The sequence below is a fragment of the Lissotriton vulgaris genome, chromosome 5 (genome assembly GCF_964263255.1).
Source record: "Lissotriton vulgaris chromosome 5, aLisVul1.2, whole genome shotgun sequence".
Classification (NCBI taxonomy): domain Eukaryota; kingdom Metazoa; phylum Chordata; class Amphibia; order Caudata; family Salamandridae; genus Lissotriton; species Lissotriton vulgaris.
This window is the reverse complement of record NC_141693.1, coordinates 1786423002-1786435393: the sequence shown is the minus strand read 5'-3', so window position 1 is coordinate 1786435393 and position 12392 is coordinate 1786423002. Positions and strand designations below refer to the sequence as shown.

At 47.1% G+C, this 12392-nt stretch overlaps 1 protein-coding gene across 7 annotated transcripts in view; it reads right to left on the bottom strand.

Moving 5' to 3' along the window:
* Positions 1 to 12392, bottom strand: part of STAT3 (signal transducer and activator of transcription 3) — a 378615-nt gene that overhangs the window by 72308 nt on the left and 293915 nt on the right. For all 7 annotated transcript variants that reach the window (XM_086924116.1, XM_086924122.1, XM_086924118.1 and 4 more), the window contains one exon: positions 8995 to 9037. In XM_086924116.1, coding sequence (XP_086780242.1) covers positions 8995 to 9037 — 43 coding nt within the window. The remainder of the gene's footprint in view (positions 1 to 8994; positions 9038 to 12392) is intronic.

Sequence of the window (12392 nt, the reverse complement as noted above, 5' to 3'; positions counted from 1 at the left end):
AAGACTTTAAGACCTTCTAGGAAATCTTTAACTACAGGCATAAGGAAGTAAGATGTCTGTTTAGGAGTCTTCCTATATGCTGTGATTGCAGCTAAATGAACCCTGATGGAGGGGTATTTCAGGCCTGATCTCACTAAATGCAATAGATATGGAAGAATCACCTGTTCTTGGCCTTGTACCGGGTCAAGAGAGTGCTCATGACACCATAAGAAGAACCTCTTCCACTTGAAAGCATAGGACTTCCTAGTGGAGGGTCGTTTTGATTCTTTAAGAATAGTCTTGCAGTCTGCTGGGAGGTCTAAATGTCCATACTGGATGACCCCAGGAGCCATGCGTCAATCGAAGGGAAAGAAGGTTGGGGTGAAACACCTTCCCCTGGTCTTTGGTCAACAAGTCTGGACGGCATGGTAGGCGCCGGTGCGGAACTTCTGACAGCTGTAGAAGATCGGGGTACCATCACTGGCGTGGCCACTCTGGTGCTATCAGGATCATCCTGGTGTTGGTCCTGTAGAACTTCTGGATCACCGCCGGGATCAGAGGCAGGGGAGGAAAGGCGTAGAGTAATGTCTGCGACCAGCTGATCAAAAGACCGTTCCCCAGAGATCCCTGTTGGGGAAACCTGGACGCGAAGATGGGGCATTTTGCATTGGCCGCGTCTGCGAACAGGTCTACGTCCGGTACGCCCCAGCACCAAAAAAACCTTGTGCGCGACTTCCTCGTTGAGCACCCAATCGTGCGCTTCTACGAAGACCCTGCTTAGGCAGTCTGCTTGAATGTTTTGAACTCCTGGTAGATGAACTGCCACGAGGGACAGGCCCCTTGCTAGGAGCCAGTGCCAGATGGCTTGTGCTTCCAGAGACAAGGCTCCTGACCTTGTGCCTCCCTGTTTGTTCGGATAGAACATAGTTGTCGTGTTGTCCGTCTGAACCTGGAGGTACTTGGTGCGCAGAGAAGGATAAAGAGACTTGAGAGCCAGATGAACTGCTCGAAGCTCCAGGAAGTTGATATGGTAGCCTTGCTCTACCTCGGACCAGAGGCCTTGAACTTGGAGTCGGTCCATGTGAGCGCCCCAGCCTTGAAGGGAGGCATCCGTGACAATTGACTGGGATGGAGGAGGACGATGGAATGGAACTCCCTGAAGGAGATTGGACCGTTTCAACCACCATCTGATCGAGTCCCTGGCTTCTTGAGGAAGCAAGACCCGGTCTTCCCACTGATTGGGCACAATGTAAATGCACGAGCCCATCGATCCCAGAAGAGAGGACACTTGTCTGGCTGTAGGGGCGTGAGTGTCCAGAAGAAGGCGACCCTTCAGGAGCATAGATGACAACCTCTCCTCCGAAGGACACACGCTTGCCTGTAGTGAGTCCAGAGAAGCACCCAGGTAGTGGATCCGTTGGGAAGGGTTGAGAACTGACTTTTTCAGATTGACTTCAAGGCCCAACGAGTCCATCAGTTTGAGGCAAAACGACAGATGGTTTTGAAGCAGCGTCGGAGTGGAGCTTTTCAACAGCCAATCGTCTAGATACGGATAGACGAAGATCTTTCTTTTGCGAAGAAAAGCAGCCACCACCGTCATGCACTTGGAGAATGTCCGAGGTGCAGATTTCAGGCCAAAAGGCAGCACTCGAAACTGGTAGTGACGGCGTCCGATCTGAACCTTAGAAATTTCCGATGCTTGACTGACACTGGTATATGGAAGTAGGCGTCCTGCAAGTCGATGGCGCACATCCAGTCTCCCTGATGAAGATGCGGGAAGATCTGGTGCAGGGCGAGCATGCAAAACTTTTCTTTTCGTATGAATTTGTTCAGCATACGAAGATCCAGAATGGGCCTGTATTCTTCGACAGTTCCTTGTTTTTGAACCAAGAAATACCGGGAGTACACTCCTTGATTCTGTGAATAGAGGGAACCTACTCTATGGCCATCTTCTTTAGGAGGACGGAGACTTCGTCTTGTAGCAATTGACTTTTGAAACGGGGAAGGTGTCGCGCCTGAGGGAGGACTTGCGGAGGAGGAGATTTGAACCTCAGCAAGTAACCATGGTGCACAATAGTCAGCACCCATCTGTCTTTTGTAATGGATTCCCACTCTACCAGATGATGAGAAACACTCCCTCCCACCGGAGTGGCGAACAGACGTGGAGGAAGCAATGGCTCAGGGCTTAGGAGGTTGCTTGGAGGAAGACTGCTGCTTGTTATTGCCACCTCTTCCTCTGCCAGGACGACGCTGCTGGAACTGCGTTTTCTGCTGAGACTGGGATTGCCACGGAGGGGTTTGAACCCTCTGCTGGAAAGACCTCCTATCTCCCTGGCAAAAGCGTTTCTTGAATTCCCTGCACTTTTCTAATCCCACCGCTTTGACGGTGTCCATCTCAGCTTTCATTTTGGACATTTCGTCGTCAGCGTGTGGTCCAAACAGAGATTTCCCATTGAATGGCAGATTCAAAATCTTCTGGGCGTCTGGCTTGAGCCCTGTCAGGCGGAACCAGGCCGAACGACGGGAACAAATACCATTGGAATAGCCATGGGCCGCAAGGTCAGAGGCATCCACTGCGGCGCTAATAACCTGATTGGCTACAAGGCCTCCCTCCTGTATAATCTCCAGAAAATCTTGACGATCTTCCTTGGGGAGCTTGTCTGTAAAGCGAGTCAGGGAGTCCCAAAGGGACCTGTAGTACCTTCCAAGCAAGGCAGAGGCGCTAGCCACCTTCATAAATGAAGAGGAGGTGTTGCATACCTTCCTACCAAAAGAGTCCATAAGTTTATTGTCTTTTTCAGGTGGTACTGAGGAAGAATTAGAGCCTGCATGGGACTTCATGGCAGCCGCCACAATAATGGAGTCCGCAGGAGGATCAGATCTGAGGAACAAGGGATCCTCTGCAGGGGCCTTGTACTTCTTGGCTATCCGAGATGGAACAGATCGGCTGGTGTGAGGAAAGTAGCCATAGCCGGTTCTAGGAGGCCGGGGACCAGGGGCAGTAGAGGCCTAGGCGCTGTGCGATGATGAAGGGTATCAAAAATCACAGAAGTGGGAACCACTGGAGTATGCAGCGTAATGTTCAGCTTTTTTGCTCCCCTGCCCAGAACATCGGAGAAAGTCGCGATGTCGTCAATTGGAGAGACTCTGGAAGGAGGCGTAGATGAGAAGGTTGGAGAGTAATCTCGGTAAGACAACTTAGTCGAAGACGACCGTGTGGAAGATCTTGTACGCCGTCTGTTATGGGGCCTGTCACGATTCCTGCTGGGACGGTCCCTGGACCTAGAGCGATGTCTTGATGGAGACCTCGGTCTTGGACGGATTGGAGAGCTTGGCTTGACAGGTGACTTGGCCGTACTGGAGAACGTGATCTGATCCGAGATCTTGGCCTGGGTGAAATCCTGGGACTCCGAGGAGACCTAGACGGTCTGGCCGGCGTTCTTGCCGTAGACGGAGAATATGTGCGGGAGTAACCCGAGCCCGGGCTACTCTGACCTCCAGATACAGCCCCTTGAGGATGGTGAGGCACGGAACTGCGTGACCTGTCCGCAGATCTGGGGGAAGGTTCCGGGGAGATCTCCACGATATTAAAAACCAGGAGATGATGACTTGCCTCCTGAAGATCCGGAACCAGGGGACTACACCACTACCGTCACTTGATCCCTCGACGGCGAAAGCCTCGACGTCGATCCGAAGACTTAGACGCCGATCTCCCTCGACGTCGAACAGATGGAGATGCTCCATGACACCGTATCGCCGACGACTCTCGACGTCGTGTCGACGATTACCTTCTTCGACGTCGCGTCGACAGCGACCTTTCCTGGCGTCGCCCTGGCGTCGACCTCCTTGACGTCGATGGATGGGATCTGACAGTCCCTCTCGACGGCGGCCCGCCAACCGGCGGCGACCTGGATGCCGTCCTAGCTCTCGACGCCGATCCCCTCCGAGGCGGCAGAGAGTGTCTCGACGTCGATGGAAGCCTCGACGGAGACTTAGATGTGGTAGCAGCCATGGACTTCGAGCCCGAAGCATGGCGCCGCGACGCCGACTTACTTGGCTGCGGGGGAGATCTTCGACGTCGTGAAGATGATCTGGGCCTCTTCGACGGCGACCTCGACTGAGTTCTTAGACCTTTCTTCCTCTTCCTGGGGACATGAGAAGTGGAATGACGCAGTTTTTGGCCATGCTTGCTTGTAGGAGAAGATCTGGGGACTGTAGAAGCACCCACCTGGTGACTTTTGTCTATCTCCTGCATGGCATGAAGTCGAATTCTCTCCCTGTCGCGAAGAGTTCGGCTAGTAAACGTTTGACAGTGATGGCACTGATCAGGGTTGTGTGCAGATAGTAGGAAAACAATATACACAGAATGTTGGTCAGCCAGAGCCATTTTTCTGTCACAAGAAGGACATTTCCGGAACAGAGCAGGCATTCTGACAGGAAATTCTTGTGGGTTACCACAGAAAATTAAATCAGAAGCCTTATTAATCCCAAAAATGTCGAAATATAAGAGAAAATTCTTTCAAAAACACAATTTCAGTTGAAAACTGAAGAGCTCAAGCTCCAGGATCCTCACAGAAGGAGCCGTAAAAAAGAACTGACCCAACTGTCACCTGTGGTGCATCATGGGAGCAGGGGGTTGCCTTCAGGTCTTAAAGGCACGGTACCCCTACTCTAATGCATGGTGTCAGTTTTTCTTTGTTGCTTTATACTCTACTGCAGCCTACTGGCAAATGCCTGCAATTACAGGTTTCTCCTATGGCAATAAAGCATTGTTGTATACAAATGTTTTCCTGCTCTCTTTCTTCCTTAGGGGTTGGGAGAGTACTACTGTATGTATGCTAATTTATGTAATTTTGCGGCAATTTTGCCAGTTAGGAAATGTTTTAGGCTGCAAATATATGTTTTCACATATATATATATACATATATATTTATATGTATTTTCTATATGCTCCGGGATCCCGCACATGGGCGGGGATTATTCATAGATTATGACTATTGATGAGTATCCCCTGGATGAGAATGTGCTCTGATGGAGACCCAGGCCTCTTTTCTCCAGATCCTCTAGGTATGCTCCACATGCTAACATGGAGGCATCTATCAATTGTGCAACCACGGTTGGGTGCAGGAGGGAGTGAAGGCCATCCCGCAACAGCGCTGGTGAATATCACAATGGAATACGGCAAGTGGCCACTGTCCGCGAAGACACCACTGAAGGGCCCCACTTATGCCAAAGTGCATGCGTGACTAGGAGAATGCAGAAAGCCAGCAGGCCTAGGAATCTTAGTACCTTCAGGATTGGAACTTGCAAGCCTTGTAAAAGAATGGAACGATTTCCTGGATGTCTGCAATCATTTGAAGTGGAGGAAAGGTGCAGAAAAGAGTGGTGTCCAGTACCAACCCTGCAAACTGTTGTCATTGGGAGGGCAACAGGTGAGATTTGGGCTCTGGCACTTCGGATTTTATCAGCCAGTCACCCATGCACAGATTAGAATGCCTGACCTCCTGAGATGGTCTGTAACCACCACCATCACCTTTGTAAAGACTGGAGATGCTGCTGTAAAGCCAAATCGACTTACCACAAGTTAGCAATACATAGAATACACCACATATTGCAGGTACTTCCAGCGTGATCACAGAATAGGGATGGCGAAGTATGCACTCAGTCTTCAAACCCCAATGCCAGTAACACTTGAGGTAGGTTCAGTTGAGGAAAAAGTTCAATTCTCTGAGGTCCAGAATCAGCACAGACCACTGTCCTTGGGCATCAGGAAGTAACGTCTGACATCCCTTTCCATTCTCCTGCTCTAGCACTAACTACGCTCCTTTCCATAGGAGTGCTGTCAAGTCTTGTTGTATTATCACAGGTGGTCTGCTGGGGGGGGGGGGAGCTGAGGGGTGGAGCCTGCAAGAAGGGAAAGATGTAACCTCTTTCTACAATATGGAGGACCCACTAGTCTGGAGTAATTGCCTTCGAAGCTATGAGAAAGCAGGACAATCCCCTAGCCTCAGGCTCCGAGTGGGACTCGGAGCAAACTAGGTCTGGCTGCTATGTGGTGCAGGGGCGGACGGATTCTCGACCCTTACCTCTACTTTTGTATTGTCTCATAGAATTTGTAGTTGCTGGGCTTGGGGTTGAAAGGCCTGATGTTGCCGAAAGAAGCCTCTTAAAAAGCCACAAACATGATCCAACTGGCAACAGTCCCAGTAGGAGGAAGCCATTCCAAGCCCAGAGAACTGGCTGTGGCCTTGCTGTTCATAAACTGCTCTAATGCAGAATTCACTTTTCCCCCAAAGAGGCATGAACCATTGATGGTAGGGTCATGTGGTTAGCCTGAACATCTGATCAAAATCTAGACATACACAGTCAAACATGACGACAATTGGTGATGGAGGTAACCATTGCCCAGGCCACAGACTGCGACGTGTCCAGGCCAGATGCTAGATGCGTTGGGATGCCATCCAAGGTATAGGTAGCTGCATTGTGGTGTATTGTAAAGCTGGTTTGAAGGCAGGAGGATCCAACGTTGGTCCAGGAGGTATGGAGCCAAATGGCATCAGAGCTAGATTCATAAATATAGAAAGGCCATATGGTTCCAAGGGGCCCAACAGCACGCCGGATTGAGCCGACGCTCTGGCAAAATGCTGTACATGGCGTTGAGGAACATCACTGGTGTGCCTGAAGTCAGAAATTCTGGAAGAGTCAGCATTGAGTACTTTAGAAAGGAAGGTATTGGTGCCAAAGGGCCAGACAAAGACAGTGGTGGAGCCAGTGGAGATAGAGGTCGCTCCATGGCCAGATCCCGCTGAGTCACTACCACAGGGCTGCTTGGAGGAAGATTAACCAGCTCCATGATAACCTACTCCAGTTTAGAGCATGAAGATCCTATGGGGGTCAGATGCTGTCAGGTGGCAGACTAGCCTTTCTCATGTTTCTTGTGCTTCTTATGCTTCCCTTCGTTTGCACCAGAGTTGTGAAATGATGGCAACCCCGGACTAGGTCTAGCGTGTTGACGACTTCGTCTGCCATCCCAGCTGCTGCACGGCGAGGGAGCCACGCTGCCAGAGGACGCCTTAGATCGCTACCTTTATCTGAGCCAGAAACATGCTGCCAGGAGCGCTCCATTAACACAACACTGCCCATCTGTTTATTTCGCCCGGCGGGTGTTATATGCTTTATTGTTTTGCTGGGAATGAGTCTTCTATCTCCTTTGAACACGCCGTGAAGAGACCGCCTCCCCCGCCCTCTGTGACCCCACTCCATCTGCCCTGCGGGTGTCTCATGTTTTATAGTCCGGCCATGATTATTCTTAACTAATACCCTTCATTCCCCTTCTTAGTGTGGACCTGGACAGGTACCTCATAACATTTGGCCCTTAGTGGACATCTGGATCTTCTTCTTAGCCCCGGCACCGCTGCAAATTTTGACAATTGTAGGAGCCTTCATTGGTGCCTTACAGCCATCTTTAAGAACAGGAAGACTTGTCTTCTTAGATTTACTTTTGCTGAGCTGTTATACCACATACCACGTGGTTGCTCCACCACTAACATATGGGCCTTCAAATATTTACAAATATATTTTCGCCCTGAAGGAACATTTCATGTGTTTTTGTGTTCCGAAACACGCGTAGGCGTTTTCTATTTAGTCCTATGTGTATCGTCAACCTATTGTATTATTGTATTTTTGCATTTTGTGTTGTTTTTGCATTCTGAATTATTGTTACTTATAAATTGTTTTTGTATATGTAATGTTCCTTACTGAATCCTGTCTTTTAACATGGGGCTCTGCCTATCTATTGACAGCACTGATTAGAGATATCAAATAATTTTTAAATGTATATAATTGTGATTTCATTACCTTTTTGATACTAATAAAATATGAATAAATAAATTGTTGTAATGTTCTAATAATCTGCGAGACAACTATACACATTATGTGGATGAATCACCTATAATATTATTGTCACCAGAGGAAGATTTTGTTGTTTAGCTTGTCCATCTCGGACGTGAGCCATGTAGAGCTTGACCTCCCTTTCCTGGATTACTTTAGGGGGCATGCTCAGACAAAATGAGCAGGAGCACAAGTCGAGGTACGACCTAAGGCATCAGAGACAAATGAAGTGGGGATCAGTAATAGACATCAGTCCCTAACAGTCCCCGCAGAGATTAAAACCCAAACATTTGGGTGGTGACATCATACTGCACACTGTAAATATTTCCTGATGAAAACTCACAAATCAGACGAGTGAGCTCCAGATCCACTTAGAAGGCGTAGGGAACTGACATTGTTATGCTTAGATGGGTACTACATAGCTTTGGTGACGTCACCTGAGGACACTTCCTTCATCAATTCGAAGCCTGCGCCCCATACTGATGACATTAGAGCTTTGAAGTTTCCAGATCCAGTCTGACGCCTGGGGATTATTCTACACGTGAGGAATTTAGACGTAGAAGTATTTATCAGAGAGCTGCCACTCACAGAGAAGTTGGCCAATGACAGAATTGACTAATGGATGAATAGGTGTGGCTAAAAGCCCCTATTAGTAAGTATGTTATACACATTATTTTAGTATAATCGAATCTGGGAGGATGCCAGACATAAAATGGGTCATAGAATTATATGTCTTCCACTGACCGGATTGGAAACGGACACACACTTTGAAAATGAGAGTATTTTCGGACTATTGATCTTGCTTGGCAGTGTCCCTAAACAAGGCTGGGTAGCCACCACAATCCACTGGTCACCGACACCAACCAAAATTCCCCTTTTTGCTGTAACATGAAAATCTTTGGGGCAATTACTGTTGTAAATCATTAACTGCACTAACCAACTGTTCTTCAATTAAATGTTAACATTACCAAGATTGCGAGATTACTGATGACATTGAACTGCAGATAAAAAATATCTCCTGACGGAACAAGAGAAGGACCTTCATGCAAATAAATACAATTGTTTAGATCCTGTTGGAAAAGGCTAAAAAACATGAGAAAAGCATAACAAAGTAAAAATACTTACGGCGTTACACAGATAAACTTTGTTTTCAAGTAGGGAACAGCACCTGTGAGAAATGGAATGAAAAAAGATATTTACAGATGCCACACTGGTCGAATTCTTTGAATGTCAAGTATCACTTTTGAGCTTTGTTTAGTTGGTTAACTGCAACATCATGCAAAACTTTGAAAAAGGAAAGAGTGTGAAGCAAAAAAATATCAATATACCCCATTATTAGAGGCTTAGAAATCTCTACATTGAGTCTGTTCCCCACAGTCACGGATACCGGTAACTGCGTGATGGGGTTGGGAGTGAGTTAACTGTAAAACCTAATTCCCCTGATGATCTTGAGAGGTTTTAGCAGCTCAAATCTCCAAGTGAAAATTAGACCTACAAGGAAATATGAAGATTGATGCCTTGCAGTATTATCATACCTAATCTGTACTAGATTTACCAATCATGATTTGGCTCCCAATAAAATGCCAATCTCTATTAACTGCCAATATAGTTGTTCTCTCATAGTGAGATGTCATCTTCTCAGCGCTCCACTTGTTAGACTGCAGGGACACTACAATCGAAGTGACCATGCACTGACAACATAATAAGGCTATCTCCAGCCATATCTGTGCTAACAGCTAACAGGCTACTCACACTTACCAGGCTAATCAGTAACAGGAGGCTGGCTCATTCTTGACTGCAAGTAAAGTTAGCCTCAATAAGCAGCTCCTGCACAGGATTAAGTGAATTTTGAGTAGAAGGTGCATTTGGTGTTTTATATATCTGTAGTCCATTAACATGAATTTTACATTATTACATACACGTGGGTGAAAACGGTTGGGTTCCTCTTCAACATGACTCCGTTGATGTATCAGTGGTAAAGGAAGGAGATCGGTTGAGATCCGTTTCTTCTAGATACTTCACGGCCTTTTTCAGCCCAACCTAGAATGTTACTAGTTTATGGAATGTTCCAGTGTATATGTGATTGAGATGATCAGCTGGAGGAGGAGGTTGTGCGAGAAGACGATAATGGAACTACCTACATGAACACTAGAGTTCAGTATCTTGGTAAAATATTTTCAAAAACTACCCTTGCTTCCAGAAAAGGATGAAATCTAGAAGAAATTGTGCCCCTCACTAGTAAAATGCAGAACCTGGTGCTTTACTGATCCCAGGAGATCCACTGTGCTATAATGTACATCAGAAACTGAAAGTTAATCATTTCTGCTCCGTGGGTAATGGAGTCCTGAACAAAGATCTGAATTTTTCAGGGTATGTTTTACTCAGGAAATCATTTGCAGGGCGATTTAGCTTTGCTCTGGATCTTAGGACTTGGCAAAAAAAAAAAAATCCCGCAAGATAAGTGGTTTATTTTCACTGTTTTCTTCCAAGGCCAGTCTTTCCTCAGCTACCTTTTCACCCAGACTCTTTTCAACTAATGTATTTCCTGGGGGGACGAGAAGATTTGAAAGAAATGTGTAGTTTGCTGTTCATTTTCCAGATTCCCACACCATTGAGGATTGTGACATGTCATGGACAGGAACGAACCTAGTCTCGGAGCTAATATGGGCAAAGAAAGGGAAAAACCCTCTTCCTCACATTCATGCTATGAAAAAGGTCAGAAATACCAGTATTGCTGAAGCTGCCCCAATTGTTAAGTTACCAATTACCCCGTAATTTTCATTCCTGCCTCTACTACTCTCCACTTTGCTGCTTACTTTGCACGCTCTGCACTTTATCAGATTGTTAAAAGTCTCAGTGTTGTTTTAACTTGTTTTATTCTGTTCTAATGTGACTTTATTCTGTCTGAACACTTTTTTTATTGTGCTGCACATACTTTGGGAATTTGAGTTGGAGGGAGGGGGAATAGAACCCTGACTTTGGCCGCATCTTACCGCCACTGTTACTCACAACGGTGCAGTCTAGTTGTTTTACGCTGGCCCTCTCAGCGCTCAGCGGACGCGTGCAGCGGGCGCACTGCTGGCGCGCCTAAGGCAAGCCCGTCTGGACCCGTCAGCGTCCCGGAAGGGGCCGGGCCGGTCATGCTGCCGGTTTTGCCTTGGAGCTCCCCACATTTATTAGTTATGGCAGAAACTTTCTGTTAGACATCAACAAACATTTGGTCTGCAAACCTCATCTTGCCATGATGGGGAATAATCTTTCCCAGAGTTGTAATGACTGTAACTGGACTGTCCGCCCTTCTCTTGGCGAACATATAGTTGCAGAGGATCCGAGTTCCCCCAGTTCTAGTTCAGAGATCTCAGGGATTTGCCTGAAGGCTTTTTTATTGAATGCTCGTTCCTTAAAGAAACAGGAGTTTGAAATTTATGAATTGCTAGCTGACTCTTCTCCAGACTTGGTGTTCCTTACGGAAACTTGGCTAACGGACGCCTCTAATCCCACAATAGCCAATGCAGTTCCCCAATGCTACCAGATGATGAAGAAAGATCGCCCTGTGGGGAGAGGTGGTGGGTTAGCCATAATACATAGGAGATTTCATGTCCTGTATTCCTTTGGCTAACTCGGAAATTGAGGGAGCTAAGAGCCTGGGTTTTCTCCTAACGATCTTTGCACAGCAATCCATGGCAGGAATAGTTATGTATTGTCCCCCCGGACCAGCAAACAGTTTCCTAGACTCTATCAGCCCCATTATCTATCCTATTGTGGCTAAATACAGCCACTGCGTGGTTCTTGGGGATTTTAACATTCACATGGACAAGCTACTTGATCCTGATTCCATGAGACTACGCGAATCATTAGATACTTTGAATTTGACTCCTTATGTCCACCTCGCTACTCACGATAGGGGGCACCTTTTGGATCAGGTCTTTTCTTCCAACCCGATTTATGCTGACGCCCCTTGTGCCTTAACTTGGTCCGACCATCATTTGGTTGCATTCAAAATTTGGCGCAACAATTCTAGATCACAATTTTTAGACAAAGCAAGGGCATGCCACAGCTCTAGGCCATTCCATCTTATGACCCCTGAGGTGATCCAGTGTGCTTTAAGTCACCATTCGATTCCTTCAAGTGGCCATTTGGAACACGATGTTCATTCCTTGGAAGACTGGCTTCGTTGCCAGGCATCAGAACTGCACCCCCCACATCCCTCCCTTTTAGGGCTGCTAAGGCCACTCATGGTTCTGCCCGTGGTACACAAAGCCTTAAAGGTCAGTAAGAGGACTTGTAGACATCTTGAAAGAGAGTGGGGTAGGAACTACAGCTCCTCTTATAAATCACTCTATAAAACTGCCCTGAAAAAAACACTATAAAAAAAGTTTGTGAGGAAAAGAAATGTTTTTTAGTAACAAAAATTGACTCTGCAGCCAACAAAAGTAAATCCCTTTCGCACATCGTAGAAAATATCTCTTCCCCCACGACTACTTGTCGCCTATTCGCTCCGACAAGCGACTGGACTGAGCGTA